At 35.7% G+C, this 24,439-nt stretch overlaps 1 protein-coding gene and 1 long non-coding RNA gene across 6 annotated transcripts in view; one reads left to right on the forward strand and one right to left on the reverse strand.

The window, feature by feature from the left end:
* Nucleotides 1-24,439, forward strand: part of LOC5520842 — an 89,837-nt gene that overhangs the window by 35,696 nt on the left and 29,702 nt on the right. For 2 of the 5 annotated variants that reach the window (XM_048730790.1, XM_048730795.1), the window contains exon 1: nt 21,455-21,577. Coding sequence is in view for 1 of the 5 variants with exons in the window: in XM_048730793.1 (XP_048586750.1) it covers nt 3,068-3,161 (94 nt within the window). In the remaining 4 variants the exon portion in view is untranslated. Of the gene's footprint in view, nt 1-3,042; nt 3,162-11,718; nt 11,827-14,943; nt 15,174-21,454; nt 21,578-24,439 lie in introns of those variants that run through there. The other 3 variants (XM_048730793.1, XM_048730791.1, XM_048730792.1) reach the window with 3 other exon arrangements.
* Nucleotides 9,905-12,536, reverse strand: LOC116604054. Its single transcript, XR_007312373.1, has 2 exons — nt 12,165-12,536; nt 9,905-11,801 (listed from the first exon to the last, which is right to left on the reverse strand). It is a non-coding gene; the product is annotated as an uncharacterized LOC116604054 (long non-coding RNA).

Raw genomic sequence — 24,439 nt, forward strand, 5'->3', positions numbered from 1 at the left:
GACTTTGTGTCATTTAAATCTCAAATGTATTAATTATTATTTGTGTCCAGCTGACGGCCCTGTAATTCAGCCCTTGGCTGCAAAAGGGTACAATAAACCATTGATTGATTGAAATTAATGCAAATGAGCCTGATGCATTGTTTGGCCTCATTTGCATGCATTTGCATTTAATACGGCTCATGGAAAGTACGACGTTTGTGCAGGGCCTAATTGTATAAATTAAATAATTATACTTAGATTAGAACTTTCCACAACTGTTCAATTAGTGTCCACGTCCTCCGTTTTGCTCATTACGTCAACTCCTTTTTCCTATTGAACTAGCCGCACCTTTATCTATTAGCTAAATCTTCGCCATCAAGTAGATCTCAAAGGAAGCATTTCACCACAATAAGCTATTTTAATTTTTTGGCTTTTTCCTCGAAGACAAAATACTTTTCTCACTAAATAGTGAATCAACCTGTTATAGGCTCATGTATGTTTTCTTTCTATTTGTGCGTGTGGGAAATTCACAAGAAGCCCCAGTCTCCAAAAATAACTTGTCATTGAATTGTTTCTGCAAAAATTCTAGATTCTAGAATGGTATGTTTGTAAAGTAAACCATTTGTATTTTTTTTCTCATGTCTGGTAATAATAAAAAGCTACATGCTTTTATGTTAACTCTCTGGTTTGATTGAACGCTATGTTATTCATCATCAGTTAAATGATCGATTTGATTGGCCAGCGGGGGATGAAAAATCAGGCTAGTGGCCAGAATTAGTTGTATAGGGTTATAAAGTCATAGATACTAGCCGTGGGCACTTCTCCATTCGCCAAGGGATGTACTCCAAGTCAACAGCTGTTCCAGTCGCCTTCACTAGAACATTTGTTTTAAAGCTGAACACAGAAACTTGTTCACGGCCCGTGTAAAAGTAAGAAAGAGTCTTAAAGAGTAGAGTAAAGAGAGTTTTAATATTTAAAGGTTATTTGGTGAGATTCGATCCAGTTTTAGACCGGGGTGGATATCCAAATGTTAACTTCGTTTGAAGTGTCTTCAGAAATGAGTGAGTAAATTTAATGTCCTCGCAGGGGTTCGCATAAATTCCACTTTTTAATTGTGCAGCAGTGCCATATTACGTTAACTGTTAGCATTATAGCTCAGAGTACTCAAGGTCTTATTCTTAACAATCTAACTATATAACGCTCTGTATCAAACACTTTAAAAGTACCTTTGCAGTCCAAAAAATGTTTGTTTTAAAATACCTGATTCGCAAAAACTACACCATTGCACAACATAACCTAATAACCTAATAATAAGTAATAAGATGGATTTTTGATGTTCCTGAAACACACAGCTTTTTAGATAAAATTTAATGTTGGAAATGTTGGTACGACGTGAATATATATATTTTTTACTTTTTTTGAATGTTTCACCCCTCAAAAAATGCCACGTAATTTTCTCAAGATCTATTTTGGTTTAAAAATATGGACAAAGCATTTTTTCAGGACAATGGAATACTTTGTTGTTCTTGAATGAGTAATTGCTTAATATTCCTTTCGTCGAATCAGGGAGTAATATTTTACTATGATTCCGCGCAATCATCGTGTTTGACGGTGTTTGAGATGTAGATAAAACGTATGCCACAAAGTAAGTTAGTTTCAGGCCCCCCAGCACCCCATTGTTATTTTCAAGCTTTTTTAGTTCCCCAATTTTGCTTGCTTCTTCCTGGCAAAAAATGATTGCCATGAATAGTATAGTTGCTAAGAACGGAATAAATATTACTTGAAAAGCAAGCGAGAACAATATATATACTATCCATTCAGACTACTGAAAGCGCCGTTAATTGAAAGCTCTGCTTTAAGAACTTCGTTATTTAAGAAATAAATATTCTTTTCGTGCCTTCATTAAGTTTTGAAAACCGAATTGTTTTTGTTTGAGAATTCGAGAGCAGATCAGTGGAGCACGATACCGCAGGTCAAGGTCGTCACATCTGCTCGAGAATTCCCCAAACAAACACAGAGGTTTTCAAAACTCAATGGAAGCACAAAAAGAAGGTTTTATTTTCCTATTAAATTATTTCTAATCCTATGTAAAAGACAAAAAAACTTACAACAGCGCGCGTTCATGGCGTCATTCCAGTGCACGTCAGCGCGCGCGCAGAAAACAGTTTGAAAAACTGGCTTCAAATTCAAAGTATTCTTTACTTTATTGTTTGATGGTTAATCTATTTAGACTTATTTTGCAATTTCCTATTTTTTTTTTATCACATTTGAGGTGTTTGCACGAATTAGTTTTTTTTTTTGCTACGTTTGGTGACCGCCATCTTGAAAGAGAAGTCTGGGACTAGTTATCATGGCCTTCCATTGCGCTCGCCCCAGGCCTTTTCAAACCTTTTACTTGAGATAATGCATTTGCAGCTTAATGGACATTGCTGAATAACGTATGCGCATGCGCGTGCTCTGGTAAAAACAAACACAATCGTAGTGTTTAATCGTTCGAGTAAAGGTACGAAAGGCTGACTTCAGTAGCTGACAGATGACAGATTTGTTTGGTAATGAGGGAGTCAAAGAAAATTATAGCCTTAGCTTTGCGCTAGCTTTCTTAGCATTCGCCAAAATGTGACGGTTCGCCGGTAAAAAGCGGCCATTTCAAAACAAAATGGCTATGGTTTAACCGCGCGGTACTGGAACTAGTCTTGCGTTTTTCAGCACTGGCAGCTTAACGTAGTAATTGTATGTTGTTTGTTATTACTATGATACACTTTAGTCATCCTAGATGCTTACTCCTTAATTGTCGAAAGCCACGGCAACATTTATTTTCAATAGAATCAAATTCTAGAATCAAATCTATTCTAGTTTGCGTATTTATTAAAATCATGGTGCGCTAATTTGATGTTAATTGTTCCAACTTTTAACGGTGACTTACTTATACAGTGTGTTATGCTAAACAAAAAAAAGGAAAAAAAAGTCTTGTAAGTATTAGGTGGAAGTCTTGTTTATAGGCTTACTCTCTTTCTCACTATGGTGCTATTGGTAGAGTAAATGAGTAAATGTTGTTTCTCGCAGGACATCAGAGATGCTGTGCTTTTGAATGGTCACGTGTCAAACTTATAACATGAAGGGGTCGCTCCCTATCTTGATTGCTACTCTCTTCGCGTGCGTTAGGACCAAGCCAAGAAAAGAAGGTAATCGTGTTATTCAGGGGAAAAACAATACGAGGTTATATCTTCCTTGTTAGTCTGTCTTAATGCTATTGTTGAAATTATGAACATAACATGACTAACTGTGTTTGCGTATGTTGGCTTTTAGCTCAAGCAGAGCAACAACAATGTATTTTCTTATGCTCAGGGGGGGGGAACAAATACTATATTGTTGAAATCAAGTACATGACTAATTGGATCTACGTATGTTGGTTCTTATTACTATGGACTTCCCGTTTGATTTTATGTCAAATGAATTAGTGGCAAAACTAATTAAAATCGATGTTTCTATATTTGACCAAGTCTAATAATATTTTGCTTAAGAAAGGTTTCCGGGTATTGCTGGTTTTGATTTTATGCGACCTGTTTGTATGCGACCTGTGTTTTTATGTGACCTCTTTTGGCTTGTAGATAGGCCAATGATTGTTGTTGACGATTTTTATGTTGCAATTATAGTTGTTCACGACCTTGCAGGTTTGCTTTTTCTAAGCATTACAAATTGAGACACAAAAATGGGAGCGTGTAGATGCCAACGAATAAAAAGTGACATCTATTTTGCTATTCAAAAGTAATGCTGGCGCATAAAAGAGCTCTTGTCAGCCAGGCCTTTGTTATTATTTTGATTAAATATTGAAAGGCACATAACGAAATAACAATCTAAAAATAAAGTTTAATACTTTACTTACCAAACCTAATAAAAAATATCGAATTAGCTTCCCCAAATCCGCCTATGGTTATTGATGCTTTTTGACCATTTGGCACTTTGCTTGAGGATGACAAAATGGCGGCTGCCAGAGGATGTTGGTTTGCATACCGATAATCATTTGACAGGCCCGTACCCAGGATGGGGGGGGGGGGGGGCGAAATCCAAAAAAGTGGACCTAATTTTTTCCGGGGGGGAGGGGGGGGAGGGAGCTCTCTGATAAAAATCTTACCGCTTCCGAAAGAACGAAAATGGATTTTTTTATGCATTTGCAGTATCTCCACGGGACGTTTATTGTCGGATTTGGCTACATACCAGAGTGATCTAGCTTAGTTTAGTTTGTCTACTCGTCTATTGAGAACCAAAAGTCTACTTTCGGCCGTTGTTGGGGGGGTGCGTTTGCACCCCCTGCACCCCCTGGGTACATACCTGTTCGATGACCCATCTAAACGGTCAGTTGTAGTGCATGTTGCCACTTTAAAATGCTCGTGCTAGATGGGGCTTTACTGAAAGCGATAAACATTTTTCTTTCGGCCACCGGAATCGGCTGTTATACCTTAAGCACCTCTGTGGCTTCAAATTTTGCCAGAATCTCCAAGTCATGCAAGCTTCTCTGATAATTTTTTACAGACCTATTAAAGGAATTCATCTTTGGTAACAATTACAGCGATATTGATCATTATTATCGTAAACCAAAAAACCCTCCTGTAGAGGATCTTCGATTTAAAGGGGACTTGTTTTAAGTAGTATTTCTTTATAAGCTCCTCATACCATTTTACTCGCTTTAAATTGTTGTCTGGGAGTCGCAAATAATATCGCCTGTTCGTTGTTATTTTTAGAGGTTGATCTATAATCATTGCTGTTTGATGCACAAGTGTTTTTTTCTATTTGTCTAATGTTTTTTTTCTGCTTGCCTGTCCGTTTTTCAATGAGATACATGAGATACACGTTTTTCATGAGATACAACTTTTAAGATCGTCTTACTTTTTCGAATTTGCTCTTTGCTTTTGTCTAATCGAGTCTATGTCACAAAGAGATAAACACTTATTTTTTCAGAGTAAAGAGTAGGGGCTGGTTCTAACTCTAAGCGTCCCTAAATCTAAAAAAAAAAACGCATTGCGCCATATATTTTTTAAATTTAAAACAAATTATTATTGCTTTTAAAACCAACTAAATAATGAATCACCACCAAGACCACCGCTAGTCTTTCCTTTAGAGTATGAAATTTCAAGGCGGAGGGGCAAAACATTGCTTGGTTTCTAGAAAACGTTGCAGAATTTTAACAAAAGTCATTAGGAATACACGTCGATCTCCCAAGTCCAGACCGTGGTCAATTTTTTTTGTCTTTTGCCGAAATAGTCATTACATTGACGTGGCGCTTCTGAAACAAGTATCATTTCATTGTGCAGTATAAATTATTGCACACGTACACGTACTTCTACAAAATAGTTTATATTTGATAACCCGTTTCAGTCCTCCAGTTATTTAGAGAAATGAAGCATAAACATTGGTTCAGTGTTATATTTCTCTTATACATTGTATCGTCATAACTCAGGTTTTAATTATTTTGACAGTTACTGATAGCTTGGACATGATAAGTAATTACTGTAAGCATGTCCTCGTGAGAATCTTCACAATAAGTTATCGCCTATTACTTTTATCACTGCGATGTTCCTTGGACAGTCCTAATGAATCAGTAATGTGAGTAATTTTCGGGTTCACCTACCTGCGAAGATCGTTAAGTTGCTCTTATTAACATCACATCGTGACTTATTCATGGCGCACTTCAAAGCCTAGAGAGCATTCCACTATTTTGCGTGCATTCTCGCTCCCCCTCCTCTAGGGTGTTATAAACGTATTCCAAGTGTTTTACTGGAACAGACTCTATAAACAAAACGCTCGCAGCCCTTATAGGAGCGAGACATGGAGGCAATCGAACAACTCCTAGGTCGAGCTTAACAGATTTCCGTATCTATTTATTTTCTTAATCTGCAAAGGGGTTGAAATTCTGTTGCTATGCGTATGACCTGGATCAAAAGGAGAATTGTACGTTTCCTACTTGTTTTACTCCTGTCAGGGTCTCAAGGGCACTATGTCTCTGAGCGAGGTAAGATTTCTATGTACATATATTGAAAATACTTTTTTTTTTTGGTTACGTTTTTGGTTACCCGTCATCGGATTGGTCCAAATACTATGTTTAGACTTTAGCAGGAAGTCTCATTACAACCATACCGGAGGACAAACCTTTTAAAAGATTTCAATTGTGGATTATCCAATGCAAAACAAAGTTAGGAATTTCGAGAAATGTTATTTTCAGTAGAATTATATTTTCCGTGATAGATGTAAGGTGATACAATGGTGTTTTGCATTTTGCAATATTTTGCTAATAATGTGTTTCCAATTTTTTAATTTGCTTCTAATGACGTGAACTATTGCTTTTCTCGCAGTATGGTAATGTTATTTCATTTTCATCTAATTTTAGTCAAGAGGTGCGACATTCGAGTTCTTTTAATCCGTTCTCATTTTGTAACAATGAGCTTGAAGTTTATCAAAGCACTTACTTTTTAGTGATGTCGTTGAAAACAAAAACAAATCAGAATTTGATTTGTTGTCACACCTTGAATGAATCAAACACACAGGTGGGTTGGCATTCTGCAAGGGAGTAAAAATGAAACGAGGCCGTGTCGGTTTAATTGCTTCATAAGTCTGGTGTTTTTATTTTTAACGAAAACTTTGAATCTCGCTTAATCCACTTTTTTATGGATAACTTATCAGCATGAGTATAGACACAACAACAATACATCAAACGAGGTACGACTTATGTAGGAGTAAGTGTGAGTACTTCGTGTAAAACACGAATTGAGAGACTGAATAGAAGGCGCTGCGAAGGGAGAGGGCGGGGAAATTATATAAAGTAAAGATGGCCTCGGAGTGGGAGTCTGATGCAGTTCAAGATATTTTATTAAACACCACTTAGTTCTACAGTAAATTTAGGCCCTTTTTATTATCACACAAATTTGGTATATGGTCTATTTCCTTTTTTTCATACTTTTATACTACCACAACAAGTTCAAATTTGGGGTTAAACTAAGGCAGTTCTTTTGGGCAGCAGAACTAGGCTTAGTTCAATCATCATATTATCCATGAGCCGTATTCAATGCAAATGCCAGCAAATGAAGATGAAACAATCGACTCGATTTATTTGCATCATTTGCATTGAATACGGCTCATGGATAATAGGACGTTTGAACTTAGCCCTATACAGGCATCATTTGCGATAATGGTCCAATGACTCCCCTAAAGAATGTCGATCAATGCTAACAATTGAAAATACACCGGTTCCTTTGCAAGAAAAGTTAAAAATAACCATCCACGATTGAAGTCTGGTGCTTTATTAATAATATTTGATTGAACTTTTCTCAGTTTTGCTTGAATTCGCCGATAAAAATGGATTCTTCGAGTCAATCGGTATTGTGCGGGAACATAAAATGGCGGCGTATCTGGCGGCCTTGCAGTTTGCACGTTAAGTGCTGAGAACGCGCTAACCGCAGAGTAGCGTGAGGCTAGCATAAGCCAGCTGGGAATTCCAGTATTTAAGGTCAGCCGTAAAAATTTTGGAAGGTTAAAAAACATTCGAAATAAAGGATGTGTCCCTCATGTTGGTCTCGCGGGAAAAACTGCGTGTGGCGTCAGGTTTCTTAGCTAAAAGGATGCACGTACTAGGCGTGTTTCATAAATTCACTTTTTTAATTCGTCATTATGCTCTCTTATCCGTTTTTTTCTCTTTGTATCCAAACTCTCAAATTTGCAAAAAGATAGAGAAGTAAGAAATTAATATATGGCTAAAAATAAATAAATTTGATTCCATTTTTTTCTTCCGACGTGCTGTCGAATTTGACCTCAACATATCCAGAATTTACTTATAAGATGTCAAAATGGCTTCGAGCTATTTAAGCCATTGGCTCCAGTTAGTGACCGCAAAAAGTAATTTTCTGCCTCAGGATCGATGCGATATATCGGCAATTACCTTTCGGGAAGATAAATTTCGTTGATTGCCCGGTCCAGACATGCAGTATAAGTTTTGTGCTTGTCAGTCTTTTGTTAGAATGGCGATTTCAGTACTAGTTTTCAGAACATTTTTGAATATTATTTCACTTAGGTTGCTCACTGTGAATGCTTTTCTAATGGGCGGTTTAAAGAGCTATCATGCCTCGAGAAATAAAAATAAAATTGCTGAAAACGATTTAACGAAAAATAAACGTGTGTTCTGTTCGTTTTCGAAAACGAAGTCTACCACCATTTCATTTTGTGCTGTCGTCCTCGATTCCGTCGGTTTTATGATTAATGGCAATTGTGCTAGTGTCCCTTTATATTTGTTAATGCGTTACAAATTTAAAAAAAAAATTGGAGAAAATTTGGACAATTTGTAAGATTGATTGCCTTAACCGCGGTTTTAACACCTTGTCTGATACTTTGCTTGTGTCATACATAATGGAAAATGCTATTAATAAGTTATGATCACTTTAGCTCACGGCGACATCTATTGCACACCACTATCTTTGTTTAAGAGGATCGAATCACGATATTTATTGAATTTTGGGGTTAGTTTATCTAACATGGATCTTCTATTTGCCTACATTATAAATTGACCAATCACAAACCTAAAGAAACCTACGTCTATCGATATAGATAAAAATAATATAACAAGATAAAGTAAAACAAGAATTGCAGCGCACATCCTAACTTGACAAAGAGCACATTTGGTTTAAAAAAATTTGATTGTTAAATAAAATTTCATATAATAATTTCATCATATATAAATCGCAGTACTAGAGTAATAACTGGCTCCATTTTAAAAGCAATTACGTCGTTTCCATTCCTAGATCGCTACGTACGGATCCATGCAATAATTGATTTTAGATAAATAAGATCAATAAAATAAATAAACTTTAGGAGGATGTGAATAACATTTATTGCTTGATTAAAATGAAAGACTTGCTAATGTTGTACTATTAATAGACTTCCGGGTCTACTATGCTAATTTGTGTCCAAAACTATAGCAATATTATTTGTTAGTTTGATTACCCCGATTGCTTTCAACTTATGTTAATTGAATGTTCTGTTTGTTTCCTTTTTCTTTCTTTCAGGGTTTATTTTGAGATTTTATTTAATACTGACGTCTCTTTGCCCGTCGACGACATCTTTGTCGTAGGTCTAGTTTATTTTCAAAAAGCCTGTTCAGCCGTGCATGCATTGGGGCGAACTTGAAAAAGCTATAGACTTTAGTTCTAGTTCTTCCAGTCAAATAAGTAGTGTCCCAGTAATGACTTAAACATTTCACGAATTTTACTATCGCCCCTATTTGGACTTTTCAAGAACACCATTTCCTTTTTTAGATCTGAAATGTTGTACAATAAAAGGGGGTTGAATCTTAGATTTTATTAAGGGATGTTTACATCAATTGAAAAGTTTCACTTACATAAGTGAAGTGGATTTTCGAAAGAGCTGTTTCGGAAAGGTAAAAAACAGTTGTTAGAATGATGCGATATTATTAAAATAACTATATTCAGGCCAATGAAATGACTATTGATCTTTTTATACAATATTTTGGTTTGAACTTCTCCCATCGAACGGATATAAAAGGTTTGAAAACAGTACTTTGTTGATTGTACGGTTTTTTTTAAGCTTGAGATTACATAGAAACAGCTAAGATCCCCCAATAAATTACTGAAACCAGTCCCTTTTCTGTTACAGGTTATTAAAGAAAAAGAAAAATATTCAGAATTGTTTTGATACAGTCTTTGTTGCAGTTTTTCCACATTTTCTGAATATAACCTTAAAGGTACTTTAATGAAAAAAGGGATACAAAGGATAGGAATTTCATATGAATGTCAATTTAGGGTGAATTTAGTTAAATAAAAAAGTTTTTTATTTCCTTGCTAGGACATATCATTGCCTAGGCGTTTTGAACAAAAAACCTTTAGACACATTCTCCCCTTTTATACTATATATATATTATACTAAGTAACAATACTTTCTTTTATTTTTTGTAATTTTTTTTGTCAATAAATAGATCAAGTATTCATTTAAACTGTAGATCCTGACTTTCAACCATGCATTTTTTTAATTGTTTAGATGCCTTTCGTCTTTAACATTTCTGTTATCAGTCTTAATCTACCTGCTGTCGTCTGCTATGTTTAAGACGTCAATTGCGGTGATCCAAACGTACAGGTTTGCTTTGTTTATTCAAATAACTAGTTATTTCTATTGATGTAGGAGGCGCAAGATTCTGCGTCGGCCGCACCTTTTTTTAATGACAATTAAGTACTCCCTCATCGCGCGCTCACACGAAAGCTTCAAGAAACTTCGAAATTGCTGCATTGCTTCAAAAGCTTCGGAGCTGTAAAGGCATTATTTTTTTCGTTGCTGCCTTATTAAGTCTATCATTTATACATGGCTATAAGAATTTTGAAAAAGGTCACTATTTCCTATCAGACTGCCTTTGTTTTTTTTTAGTTCCCCCATAAGAATCCCCCCTAGACTTGTGACCAGATAATTCTTTTGCACACTTATGTGGAATTTATTCTAATATAATTGCCATTCTTTCCTGCTAATGATGTTAAAACGTATATCGCTTTTACAAGGAAGTGCGTCTTTTTTTACACATTACTTGCGAGAGTGTGATCACAGGTAGCCCAGGCAATGGTTTTGAAGCTTGTTCGTAGCTTGGAATCGGCTGTTCTTAGAGGTAAAACAATTGAAGTAGCTATTTTTTGTGAAATTTTGCCAATGAAATTGCTTAAAACTAAGGACGTATGTCTTGTTGTTGTCTAATGTATGCCTAATAACGATTTGGGGGTGGTTTTCTTCACTCACCCTACTAAGGAAAGAAACAAGGTTTCGGTAGCACTCAAATCCTGTAGAAATTCGCGAGAAAAAAAAATACAACAAACGAAATATTTTGATCTCGTAGACCTATACCAGGGTACACTAGCCATGAGTATCCTTGACCGACGCCGTTGGACAATTAGTTACTCCCGGCTGAACTGGGAGCGAAGCAAACTATTATTACCCTCCCCACCAGGTGGAAAGCTGTCACCGACGCATAGTAATCTGTTGTATAAATTAAACTAAAATAAGAGATAACAGATTACTTACCTTGCTCCGAAAACTGATAGTTCTGAATTTTAGACCGTAAAAAAGTATGAAATCCGCCCGTACCGAATGCGCATAGGTCTACGAGATAAAAATATACTTATGACATCAATTGAAAGTTAGTAGATGCAGCCAATTTACTACACAAAATGTACTGGTCGATTATGTGTAAATGCCACTAGCAATAAATAAGCTTGTTTTGACCCCTGTTGATGGTTGCGTTTATTATGGGCAATTTATTTACCTCACGAGGTCTAATGTTTTACAAATATAGCCTCTAATTTTCTTTGAATTTTGAATGATCAAAGTTTAATTGTGTTTTAACACAAAAATATGCTCCAGCGATACTTTGTAACGCTTTGTAGCCGTTATTGTGTTAAACATACTATTTTAATATGTGCGCAGTTATAACACGTTTCATAGTACCTCACGAATATCCGTCGCTGTCTTTGATACCCTTTGAAACTCTAATGAAATGCTTATTGTTGTTCATTAATGAAACATGACTAATATTTGGTGCACTATTTGGTTTAGTACTATATTAGTATGATATGTATGAACGCTTTTTTGTGTGCACGGCTGGCTATGCACATGAAGTCACTTTGAAATGTGTTTTTGTCGGGCAAGACCTGCCTAGTTTAGCACTTTAGCATATTTTGCTCCATGTCTCCCCGGCGCCCTACTTGAGATTGGTCGCCTTCATCTCATTATACAAATAACGTCGAGTTTCGTATCATAACTGCTGCATACGATGAGACTGGGAAGATCTGAAAACAACATGCCATGCTTAAGGTAAGAAAATTCCATATTTGAATTATTTTTGTATCATTTCATTTTTTTACGTGCCTAACGTGTAAATAATTCTGTATATAATCTGTGTAAAAATTATGGCTGAATTCGTTCAAGATAATGTTCCCACTTATTTACATTATACTCAATCCATCGAGCTTCCAAGGGCGATGCTTGCATCTTGCATCGACAAGCTTAGAAAAACAGGTGTACCTAATTAGATTAGCCGCTACAGAAAATAGTTGCTCATTCTTTCCAGCAAACTGCGTCACAGTCGCTATGTATTCATTCTGGGTATATGCTATTCTTATCTTCTAGACTAAGATATGAAAATGACTTACCATTCCACTGTTTTTAATTTCTTTTTAATTACAATTTCTTTTTGTTTCGTGGTTTTCTGGTGTGCTTCCTGTACCTAGCTGGTTGCATGACCGATGTTTATAATTCCTAAGTTATTGTTAGTTTGTTTTCTTATCGTGCTGGAAGTACGCACTTAGGAACATGAACCTAGCGTTACAAATAACAAACCCTCAAGTGATTACACCAACATATTGCATGCTATACATAATAAATCAGGTATCTCAAACTGACAATAATACAAACGGAGACTATTCTATGCCTTGAAAGAAATAGGTTGCCCACATTATCACACTGATGTTTATGTCATAAAACTTGGTGAATATGTATCTTTACTCATGCTACCTTAACTTTGTTAATCGTTAAACCTCTAAAAACCAAACCTGTAAATTTGTGCTCAATTGTAGGAACCTGAAGGGTGTTTTTAATAATCCAATATGAACAACTATAGAGCTGGTTTAGTGATATATACTACTGCACTTGTTATAGTAGATGTTGTTAAGTGCACTTTTTATTGATATTTTTATCTCCGGATGGATTAAATGTCTGCACACTGCCAATATCGTCTAGGGTAGAGGAGAATTCTGATTACTTTCGCTTCTCAAAGATTGAAAAAAAAAAGGTTATTTTCCGCATTGCGTTTAGTTAATAAAAAGGAAGAGATGACTCGGATATAATTTGTTCACATATTTTTTAATCTATTTTTTTTTTTCTCTTAAGATTTATTTTGTTGCCAATCCCTCGCTTAACTTGCTTGTCTACATCGGTTTTATATGAAAAAAATCCTTTTTACTACTTCTTTTACAAAGCCTGTTTAAAATCGATTTTATTCAATAATTTTTAATGTTGCTTACTTACAAATTTATTTTTATTTACTGTAAACTCTTATAAATTTCACACAATGGAGTTTTGGAAATATTTTCACTGAGCCCTTTCAAGTTGTAAAATTGATCATTTTTTAAAATTGAAATGTGCTGAAGTATCAACAATAAGCTTTTTGAAAAGCTTTTTGTTAGACTCACAATCAAAATCACAAATTTGTTACTTGGTTTGTTACTGAAATCCAAAAGATGCTCTTATCGAGCCATTGCCATCAGTTTTGCGACCAGCTGATCTAATTGCTACTCTTGCCCGTAAAAAAGGATGTTTTTAAGTGTAGAAATCCCCCGACATTAAGTTCAAAAGTGAGTCTTATTCCCCAAAGAAAAAACAATCCATTGGTTTTATGTGTTTTATTTATCAAATATTTTAAGAATACTGTTATATTGTATTGATTTATTTACGAAAATTTTATTCTGTGTGATAACTTTAAAACTTTTTTCTATTTCCTAATAATGCCTCGGCGCTTTTGAAGCTGTATGAAGTTTGAAAAATGAATGTTGATGTGTTTGAGCGTATAAAATGAACTCCATACCCCTACTTTCTGTGGGGTACTTTTAATATTTGATAATGGGAGGGACAAATAATATAAGTCTTTCCCCTTTCGCTTATCGAAAATCCCTTATATAGTATATAGGAAGTTAACTCAACGATAATATTAAAACTATTACTAATCTGTTAGTCTCTACTTAGTGAAATAGATAAAAGTTTACTCAATGATAAAAAAATTACTCAACGAATCCAGGTCACGTAGAGACACCTTGACCTTAATAATTTATTACTGCCATATTTACTAGAAACTTTGTATACTTCTCTAACTCGAGAATGAGACTATTGAAAAATTAGCAATACCCGCCCGCAGAACCAGCCTTGCTCTCCCAGGGTTGATCCTCACCTGTCAAGGGACTTTTGATCATACAATATATGTCATGTATTTTGTATCTATTCTCACTTTACCGCCCGAATCCGTCCGAATTCGGTTACCTTGTTTTTCAATTAAAACAAGACAATTTGGAACCATAACACGACTCCACTAAGCAAATAATAACTTACAGAGCTAACCTAGACGATTTTTTAAGAGTTTTAAGTTTACCAAGCTTACCGACACTTTTTTGTTTTTTTAAAGGATTTGCAAAAATTATTTTGTTAGTCAAAGTATTAATAGCGTCGGTTTTTTTTTCTTGATAGTTCCCGTTACTAGAAACATGCAGTGTACTATTATGAATTAATAGAACCTTCCAGTCTCCTTATTTGCTTTAAAAAATATTTACCTTTAGGGTATTGTAGGAATTTATAACGTGGGAGAAAATTAGCACTGGGTAACGTGAAAAGCACGTCCTTCCGCGGAATAAATTTAAAACAACTCTTACATAACGGAGTAAAGTGGAGTCTATAAATCGAGCTGGAAACTTTTGCGTCTGACTCTAAGTAGATTGTTGTTGTCTTTCTATTATTTTTATTTTTACTGTAAGTCGCCACGTTTAAAAATTTCGATATTTTTTTTTCGCACCACATGTGGCAAATAAAATATAATTAGATCGCAGAGAAATGGAAGAAAAGGTGGCAATTGCACTTTACATCTGTAAAGTAGTCTATGCCAGTTTGTCATTTGTGTTATGACATTCTTATAAATAGTCGTTTTAGCCCCTAGTGGCGCCGGTGAACTCGAGTGTAATCACTTAGGACACCCTAAGGGAAATTGTGATCAAAATCTATAAAACAAAACAAAGCTATGTGTTTTTCTTTACCGGCGAGTAGTGATTTTGCATTATTATTTTTTTTTTATTGTCGTTGTTGCCATAATCATCCAATATTTTAAATGTATGTACCACATTCTAGAGCGTGCAAATATAATTCTGAAAGATGACAGCTGCGTTCAAGTACTTGCTTAAAAGAGGTTGTTGTGAGGCGGGGGACTGAAGTCTTTGTAAAGGGTGATAGATGTATAATGGACCTTTCCCGAAATAACATTCAATTTTGAGACCTATTCGGCTATTAGAACTTCGTCAAATCTGACGTTTGTTCACAAACATGAGACAGCAAAAGGTGAATAAAAGGAAAGCTTCTTGATATAACCCAGTCTGCCACTCAAGATCTCAAGATCGATTGTGCGAGTAAGTAAATCATTGATTGCTATATATGTTTACTTATTTGATTCAGTATCAGTTTTTGTTTATTTTGCCTATACTTTACGAAAAAACAAAACTAAACGATTAACAGAACTAGAAATAATGGCCAGTTTTGTTTTAGAAAAATAAATCCTCCGGAAATGTATATCACAAAATGTGGAAATTTAAAAAAAAAAAAGATTTATATTCCAAGTTATATTACTATTTTCTTTCAGTCAATTTTGTGTACAGGTGGTTATTTTTCTAGTCATAACCCGTGAGTATTCAAGTTCTTGCAGAATATGAAAGATTTCGCTACGAATACAAGAATACAAGACAATTGTCTTTGACTAAAGATGTAGATATTTTTTTTTCCAAATCTGTACGTCGAAAAGTAAAATTTGCCCTATATGTTCAAAATTGCCGCGGAAAAAACCGTGTCGGCAATGTGTTGGCAATTAACGCCTCGACGTGTCTACTTATTTTGGCTATATTTTCCCATTATTTTTCACCAAACCAATACAAAGTAAGAGGGAATTTGAACTAATAAAGTTTGTTTTTATTTATTTATTTTTTATTTATTATTTATTTTGGTAAAGGTGTTTATAGCGAGTCGATATTGTAGCCATTCTATGTGATTGAATTCTCTTTGTCTTCCTTGCTTGATCGTGATTAGCTTCAGCGAAATGTGTTCTTGGAATTAGCTGGAGTGGTCTTATTTTAATGAGAATTTCCATAGAGGAATATTCTGGTTTTTGTACCATTAATTAAAAAGATAGGTGTATATCCTCAATCGCTGTTTGGGTTCAGGAGTATGCAACTTGTATGACAATAACCACATGTGTGCGCCGCGCTCAGGGGATACAATGCATCCCGATTTCCATTTTTGAGGACTTCAGACCTTGTCATGGAAGATGCCATAATTTGGTTTCCAAAATACCGACATGTGGAGAACATTTATATTGTAGATGCGATAGGTCCTGTCTTAGATAGTACGAAGTGCTTCTTTTATGAAAGGTAATCGAGAAAATTCCAGCTTTTAATGCAATCGTAACCCAAGCTGTTCTATCACTTTTTTGCGTCTGGTTTTCGTCGTGGTAGAGTTCTATTTCAATCACAGCCAAAAATCGGAATGATTCTCTGTTTTATGACGCTTTGACGTTTGCTTTGACGACGCGGCACTTTGGAGGTTGGATTCTGTTTTGATTTAGATCGGAATTCCCAATACTTGTTTAAGGTCTTAGTTAGAAAATGTTGTTCAGGGGGTACACCTCGGGCATTCTTTTTTTTTTTTTTGCTGGGAGAGGGGAATGGAGGGAGGTGGTAGACGCCATTTTGCCCTATGGAAAATACCTGTTCTATATATTGGGCAGCTGCGGCCTTGTTGACTTTCTATCGCATCATCGCGAACGAGATTGATATTACGTTAACTGGATCTGTCCTCCCTATATTCTCTATAAATGCTGCCTCATATTAGCTTCGCATCTAGCTTTCACATGTTTTAGATTTCTCGTGAAAGTGTGAGGATCGAAACTCTATGGCTATTACATACACGTCTTTCAAACGCACGTCAGCTTGTGTACGCTGTACTTGCAGTCCCGATGCTGTATTATCGTTTGCAAAGCATTTCATACACAAATCGCGTAATTGATATTATTCTGCTGAAAGCGGACGTTACGATTGCCCCATCTAACTTTATGAAATCTGTGCACGCGCAGATGACAAAACAAACCCCTTTTATGGTAATCGTGTGCACGTCATTTTCCGACAAGCCAATCGCATTTATCGTCGAGAAATTAAGCAGCGTCTAAAACTACCTCAATAATAAAGTCGTTTGCATGTTAGTTACTCTAATAACCTTAATTAGCATGTTTATTGTTTGGAATTAACCTTAATTGGCATTGTATTATTTGGCATTCTTATCTGGGGACGTTTATCGTTTTGGTATTATTGGTCACACCATGGTCTATCTTAGGCAAATCATTCTAGAGTGCCGCTAGTGGGATCGTTATGCTGTTTTAGTTGATACTAATATGATTTTGTATTGTCCACTTGTATGTGGATACTTCAGCCATTTTATTTATATGAAATGCGTCGTTTGAACTTTGTGTCTAATTGGCGTCGGATTCACAAAAATAAGTTTTCCAATAAGTGTCTCAGCGCGCTTTTTCATTGAAATTTGACCCCTCCTTTCCCTTATTTTGTTTAGAAATAATTATTTTATCGCTGCAATTTTTTTTAGCGAGAAATTAGTGGTCCACAGTTTCAAAACCGGCGCTTTTAAAAGTGGTTTTACTTTAATTATATATGAGTAAGTATACTGAGGCATCTTTTTAGCTTCAGTTAGTCTCATCAATGGTTGGTTTTCTGTGTATCTTTGGCATCGAAGAGATATATTTTTCACGAACACTTCATTTAAGGTACGAAGAATGTCTTATTTTTGTAGTTATAATGTTATAATTCCTCCTCGAATTGTAATTATTTCTTAATTCGTCTGTATGTCGTGCTCTTTAAGATTAGCCGGAGAGATTAGGTCGGATTGAGAAATTCTCCTACTATCGTCTTGTTTTAAATTTATTTACTTAAGAAAAAAAATTAACACGTGTTACATAATTATTATAGTTACTCCAAGATAAGTATCAGTGCAAAAATAACCAATCAAAATAACATAAAGGGGGTCCTACAAATTCTGCAAACAAATAGTGTTATTTCAATCTTACTGACTTGTAATTGTAAATTACACACACGCTCTGTTCGATCGAACACGATACTTTGATTTGACTAACATACTGTCTCTTAAAATGACCAAGGCCTTCAAGACTTCAAAAACAAAGAGACCACCAAATATAATATTTGTTGTAAAGAAGTCATTACTGGAGTGTGTGACCCCAAAAGGCTATATCGTTTATCATTTTTCTATAAGATCCCGTAGATTTTGCTGAACGTAATACTAGAAACTGTACCACTCTGTTGAACCAGCTTTTTGTTTTAAAACCGGCATTTAACCGGCAAAATAGCAAATTTAGTAAATCATAAGTTAACATAAGGTTATTATTTTTCTGTACGGCTCAATAATTTGTTATTGTTTAGTAGCGCTACTCGAACGATCCATTTTTTGCCAGGGTACGCGCTTGCGCATACTTTACCTGCAATGTCGGAACGTTTTTATGGGCGTAGTGAGTTTATTATGTCATGTTCGTAAAGCGGGCAATGTGTGAAAGGAGGTGTACCCCCTTTCTCTTCTAAATCTGATATATTATTTAAAAAGACTTACGCCGACTTCTGTGACAAAAGGGCAGGAATGATAGAACTTTGTCAGGATAAATTCTGATAATAAAGCACGAAAAAAACCCTCCACTAAAAGAGCGTGTCACAACACAAGACGCCTATTCAGACAGGATTTTGTGGTTTTATTTTCAAAATATTAGCCTTACACATTAGCCCTTGATACACTGCTTCCTTATTAGGAATATAATTATTCATTGATTATTTTATGCTTTAAGAATAATGTGAGGCCGTTTTTACAGTATAATGATGAGGATTGAATTTCATAGTAATTCAATTTGACTCATTACTACTATTTGCATTGACGATTTTGCGGCACCAAAAGATTAGTGACACAATCGAATCCAGAGTTTTTAATGCCTGGTGCACACTAGTGACATAACGACATAATGACATAGGCGCGTGCACCCTAAGTGTGAATGGTTCGACATTTTGACATAAGCCCAACAGAACGACATGAATATAACGACATAAGAGAAAATAACATGTTTTTTTCTTTTATATCATTATGCCCATGTCGTTATGTCGGGCTTAAAAAAGTGCGCGCCTATGTTGTTATGTCGTTATGTCACTAGGGTGAACTAGGCATAAGCTATATTTTTATCACAAAAGAGAGAATTTCGCAACGCAAATTCGAAGCTCTCTTTTGACCTGCAACTACGCAAAATTGGTCTATACAGTAAAAATACCCTCGACTTTTCACTACCCTCTGATTAGGGCTGAAAAGCCCATTTGGAATAATTGGGATCCTTTCCACACAGGCACAGTGACAAACTAACGTCGAAATAAACACAGAAACCACTGCGTCATTTCTGCGTCATTTCGTCAAACCAAGGAATAAAACATTTCAATTAAATAGTTCATTAGGTATAAGAGCCAAGAATTTTCATCAGGCTAAAAGGTCCTTATAAACCAGGGAACCTTTTGACAAATCAAGCTGTTTAAATGTTCTTAATTGGTTATTATTATGGTATGCGAACAACGTGTTTTCGGGGTTTTCGTGCAGAAAAAACTATCATAGCCTACAAGTAGGCTAATCAGTACACCACAGATGCATTATATGCTTTATATAATTTCTAGTGTTCTAAAATAGCTACCCATCCAGAGGATTTTTTTTACATACAAAAAAGCTTTCTTTTTTTGACGTGCAAAATAGAAGCAAATTAAATATATGTATATATTTTTTTCTTGTTTCTTGCTTGATCCGCCTGGAAAAAAAAAACTGAAAAGAAAACATTGAAAAAAGTTTTGTTCTCCTGAAACTCCAAATGCTGTACTCCAGAAAATTCATTACAACTATTTTATTAAAGCATATACCTACAATAAATTAAATGATATCGAGTACTGGCTTGTTTAAATGTGTCATCAATTTCCGAATGATGAGCAACAGTTCGTCGGTGAAGAGATTTTATACCAGCTCGACAAGGTTTGAATGAAATTTAGTGCTCAACTAGTCCATTCTCTATCAGTATAGTCCTCCATTCCTTCTCCTACCATTTCTTGGATATTTGTAGGTTTGACGGGATTTTTTGGCGAGCGAGTATTTCTTTGAGCAAATTTGTGCTTATATTACGAGGGAAGCGAGTTGCGAAAAGCTCGCGAAATGAAAGAGGCGCAGGGTTCCCATATGTGCAAAATAAAAACACACAAAAAGTTAAATTATTGTAGGTTTTACTGTATTTGTTAGTGTTTTTTTAAATAATTCAACATTCACGGATAGTGCAAAAGTGTATTAATGTGTTTTTATTCTACTCAGGAGACATATTGTAAAATAATCGCAAAGTGTGCGGGCAGGCGGCAGGCGAACACACAGGGTAACGGCGCGATGACCAAAAAAATTAAGTCGCATAGTTATATTTACTATTTCTCTATACCCGTGGAACTCCGCGCGCGGCCTCGGCCTCGCTTGCTCCGTTATAATACGATAAAACGCATCTTCCGTGTGTAATTTCATTAAAAGCACGAGGGGAATGTTAAGAGGAATGATAAAATCTTGAAACTGTCGAAGCGGAGGCATTTTATCATTCAATTGACATTCCTCCCAAGTGTTTTTTTAATAGCAGAATTCGTCTTTGCGCGACCTTCCAAAATCTGGTTTGGGGATAGCTCGTATGCAATCAAACCAATCAATCAAAACCTACCACCAAAGTTTGTTTGAGTACGATCTATTCCAAAACAAGACCAATAATTTTGAAATCCGGAAAATCGCGAGAATGACTAATCAGGCTATAAGGAAATACCAGAGACAACGGAAAATACGTTTAATTGGCCTTATAAAATTACTTATTGTTCTTTCTGTTCTCTTTCGACAAATCAGTGTGCTAGGTTCAGTGATTTGGATGAGTGACACCATAGTAATTAATGCTCTTGACACAAAAACAGCGTATTAAATTTGGCCTAATGAGTATCATTCAACTGATGTTATATTAATTACAATTTAATGAACAAATCAAGCAAGATTTGGTCGTTTGCTCTTCGCCATTTTAGCAGTTAAAACTGCGAATTGAAGCTGTTGACTCCTCTAGGCCATAAAAATGTAGCTAGATGTGCTGCTGTAAGCCTCTAAACGGACACATTTACTGTAAAAGCAGGTACGATTTGTGCTAAAACAACACTACAATTCTTTTTTATAGATAGCTATTTATCAAAAAAAACAAACAATAAAATAATCTTGGTGTTATACTTTTCAAAGAGAAGATAGGAGGGAGTCTTCAAGTTTGACAATGTCTTGCTAGCTTTATCTTTTTTTTTTTCTTTATTATATCAAAATAAGGATCTGCTTTTGTTTTGGCTGTGGTAACGGGAGCAGCGAGTTTTCTTTAAAAACACTCCTCACTGTAAGTGTTTATGGTTTTGATATGAGGGCGTTTAAGGCTTAAAAAGGTTATTCATCAAGCTAAAAAGATGACATACGCTCCAGGGCCTGATTTTGAAATTAAACCTTTTAAATCAATTGTCGCAATTAATGCGTAGCTTTATCGACCTTTAATATAATCTCACAAAAGAACCTGTCGTTTTAACTATGTTTTTGACTTTATCGATCTAACCTTAAGAATATCGAATGAATTCGGACAAGTCACACGGCTCTCACTAGAATTTTTGGTACTACACAATCCGAACGTTTAGTAAGTATGCTATCGATTTTTAACTGTACTACTCTTTACCTTTACAAATTTTACCTCTGCGAATCAATTCTTTTTTCTCTTAAAAGGACTTTGTTTGCCGAGTAATACAGTTCGTAGAGCCACCTAGTTTGTTTAGAATAGCTTGTACATACTTTCCGTTACGTTATTTCTCTAACCTTAGCATAATTTTAGAAGCGATCGTCTTTAAGGCTTTAGCCTTTATAATGTAGTATATAGTTATATGTTTCTACAACTTCACATGTACAGGACAGTGGTTCCTGTATAAGTCTACGTGATCTTGGCTTATCTTTTCGTCAAGTTCTAAGGATTCTAAGGAATAATCACGAATAGTATTCTATTAACAGATACTCTAAAGCCCGAATTAAAATATCATTTGGGCGAAAATGGACCATTTAATAGGTACAAACACTCGTGATTTTTGAGGTTTGTTATTTATTCTCGTCAAAACAATCATGTTTTGCTGTTTTGGGCTATTTTTTAGCTCCACTATGGGACTTTCATAAGCTTCCTTTTTTTACGAGAGAAAACTTTTATCGCTGCTCGTTTTCTTTAAGGCCTTAGCAAAATGTATTGTTCCTGCAATAGTGTTTATTAGTATACTAAAGGCTGGTTCTCGCTCGCATTCAAACGCAACACGCAAGTAAACCCCGATTCTCTCCGTGACGTAAGTGCTAAATAACGCAACTACTCGATTTTTCTCTGTTTGACCGATTCTCACTTGGGTTTCGTATGTCGCGCTTGGTGTTGCGCTTGCTTTCTAGTAAGCGCAAACCTCTGCTAAACCTGATTTATTTTTACATTTTCTTCGACCAAAAAGAGTTGATGCGCAACAATGCACGCGCACTTTTGACATCATTGCGCGCCTTCTTCTTACTAAAATAATTTGTTTTGTCGTATAAATATAGTAACCTACGCTAAAAGCTGATATCATTTTTATTGTTTGCTATACGTGTCCACTCGCCGGCAGAAAAATAAACGCACTTATATTGGTTCTGGGGCGAACAAGTTATAGCACTATTGCAAAAAGTACCTGACGTGGATATAACAGAGCGACTTAAAGCCGCATTGTCACCAGTTTACTTCCGGAGGCCCGACGGAAACCTCAACCGTGAAAAGACAAAAGAATCTATTAGAATCCGAGATATTTAAGAGGCCATCCGCTCTAAATTATCGATCACATCCTCGAAGAAACTTCCAATAGACACACTGCTTTCAATATTTTAAAATATTTTTCGCATTCTCGGTTAAAAATCATCGGAGATTGCTACGTAATCGACCGGAAGTAAACTGGTGATAATGCGGCTTTAAAAGAGACATTTGGCACCGCGTTTTTTTCTCGGAAACTGCAAACGTCAAACCTCTGAGGTCTCGTGACAAGGCCTTGCGGTCAAGTTTACAGTCTGCGGTTCGCGTTTTGACCTAAGGAGCACCGTCTAGCGGTCAGTGATTTACCTCAGCAGTTTTCCCCTCAAATTTTCTTGAGCCCACGTTTGAGACCATGAATTAGTGTAGTCATTTGACTCTTGAAATAATATATTTTCATTGACATTTTGCACAATTATACTAATACTTTTGGCTCTGTTGAAGTCGAGCACATGTTTTGCACATTTTCCCGCCAAATGTGCTAAACTACGTTTTCGCCAGTACGTCAAACCGCAAACCGGTAACGGCTAACCGCGGTTTGCCGTTTGTGGTTAATTCTGAAAACGCGATGCTAAATGTCTCTAATGTCTCTAAAAGGTTTATAGTTGATCTCAAACAATAGTTTTAATAGAGCCCAAATATCCTGTAACTCATTTTGGTATTTTAAAACAGTGTGAGAATGGTTGGCAGTGAAAATTTTTGAAAATTTTGAAAATCTTTACGTGTGATTACCATGGTAACAGAGTTACGCCTGTTGTAGTTTCTTTGGTTATCCAAAAGTCATGCATGAGAATTGAAATAGTATGGCGGAATTGTCAGTTTGTAAGAGTGTGCTTTTGCTTGATTATCTTCTATTCGACGTTACTGAGGTCATTGCTAGTCTGATCTAGCTAGTTGCCAGTGGTTACTCGTGAAATATTCACGAAAAGCAATTCTTTGTTGTACAAAACTTTTAAAGGTATATTTCAGTCCTTCAATGTATCGGGCTTCCTGATGCTTTAGGGGAATAGTATGGGTCGTCGTAAACATTAATTAAACAAATGCCTCCCTTTTGAGTTCCCAATATATTTATCTCATATTTAATTTACCTTATGAAAATGTGAAAAAGGCTCTTCCTATAAAATACCGCCTGTATTTTAGTATTCCACCTTATCCTATATCCGTGTTGGGAACCCTGTGCATGATGTTTTAGGCGGGAATCGGACAACCAAATTCAAACCATGCGAGTTCGCACGGTCATATGTTGGGTTTTGTGAATAAGAGAGTGGATTGTGAATCCTCATTTCGTTGGCTTTCTTGGGCTTAGTTTGTTATTTGGTGGTCGATTCTATACTTTTTAATGAAAATCGATGTGACATAAAGTGTATGTGGGTCTGAAAACACCAAATGACCGCCAACTATTTGTAGAAACCTCTTGGTTTTATTAAAAAAAAATGGAAGTACTTCTTATATCGAGATTGATAAAATAAGAAGTGTTGTGCACCAACTTGATCTGATTAAATAAGCGTTTATGCACCGTCCTTTAATGGTTGAATAGGGGACTTGCGCTAAGAGATCACATGACCTTTTAATTGGGTAGCAAATTCAAAACAAAATGATGAAAAAAAAATCAGAAATGACTTCGCCCGTCACACCAGAGGACGACGAAGAAATAAAATCTTCAATGAAATTAAACACTTTGTGAAAAAAAGAATTTTT

Source organism: Nematostella vectensis, chromosome 7 (genome assembly GCF_932526225.1).
Source record: "Nematostella vectensis chromosome 7, jaNemVect1.1, whole genome shotgun sequence".
NCBI classification, from domain to species: Eukaryota; Metazoa; Cnidaria; class Anthozoa; order Actiniaria; family Edwardsiidae; genus Nematostella; species Nematostella vectensis.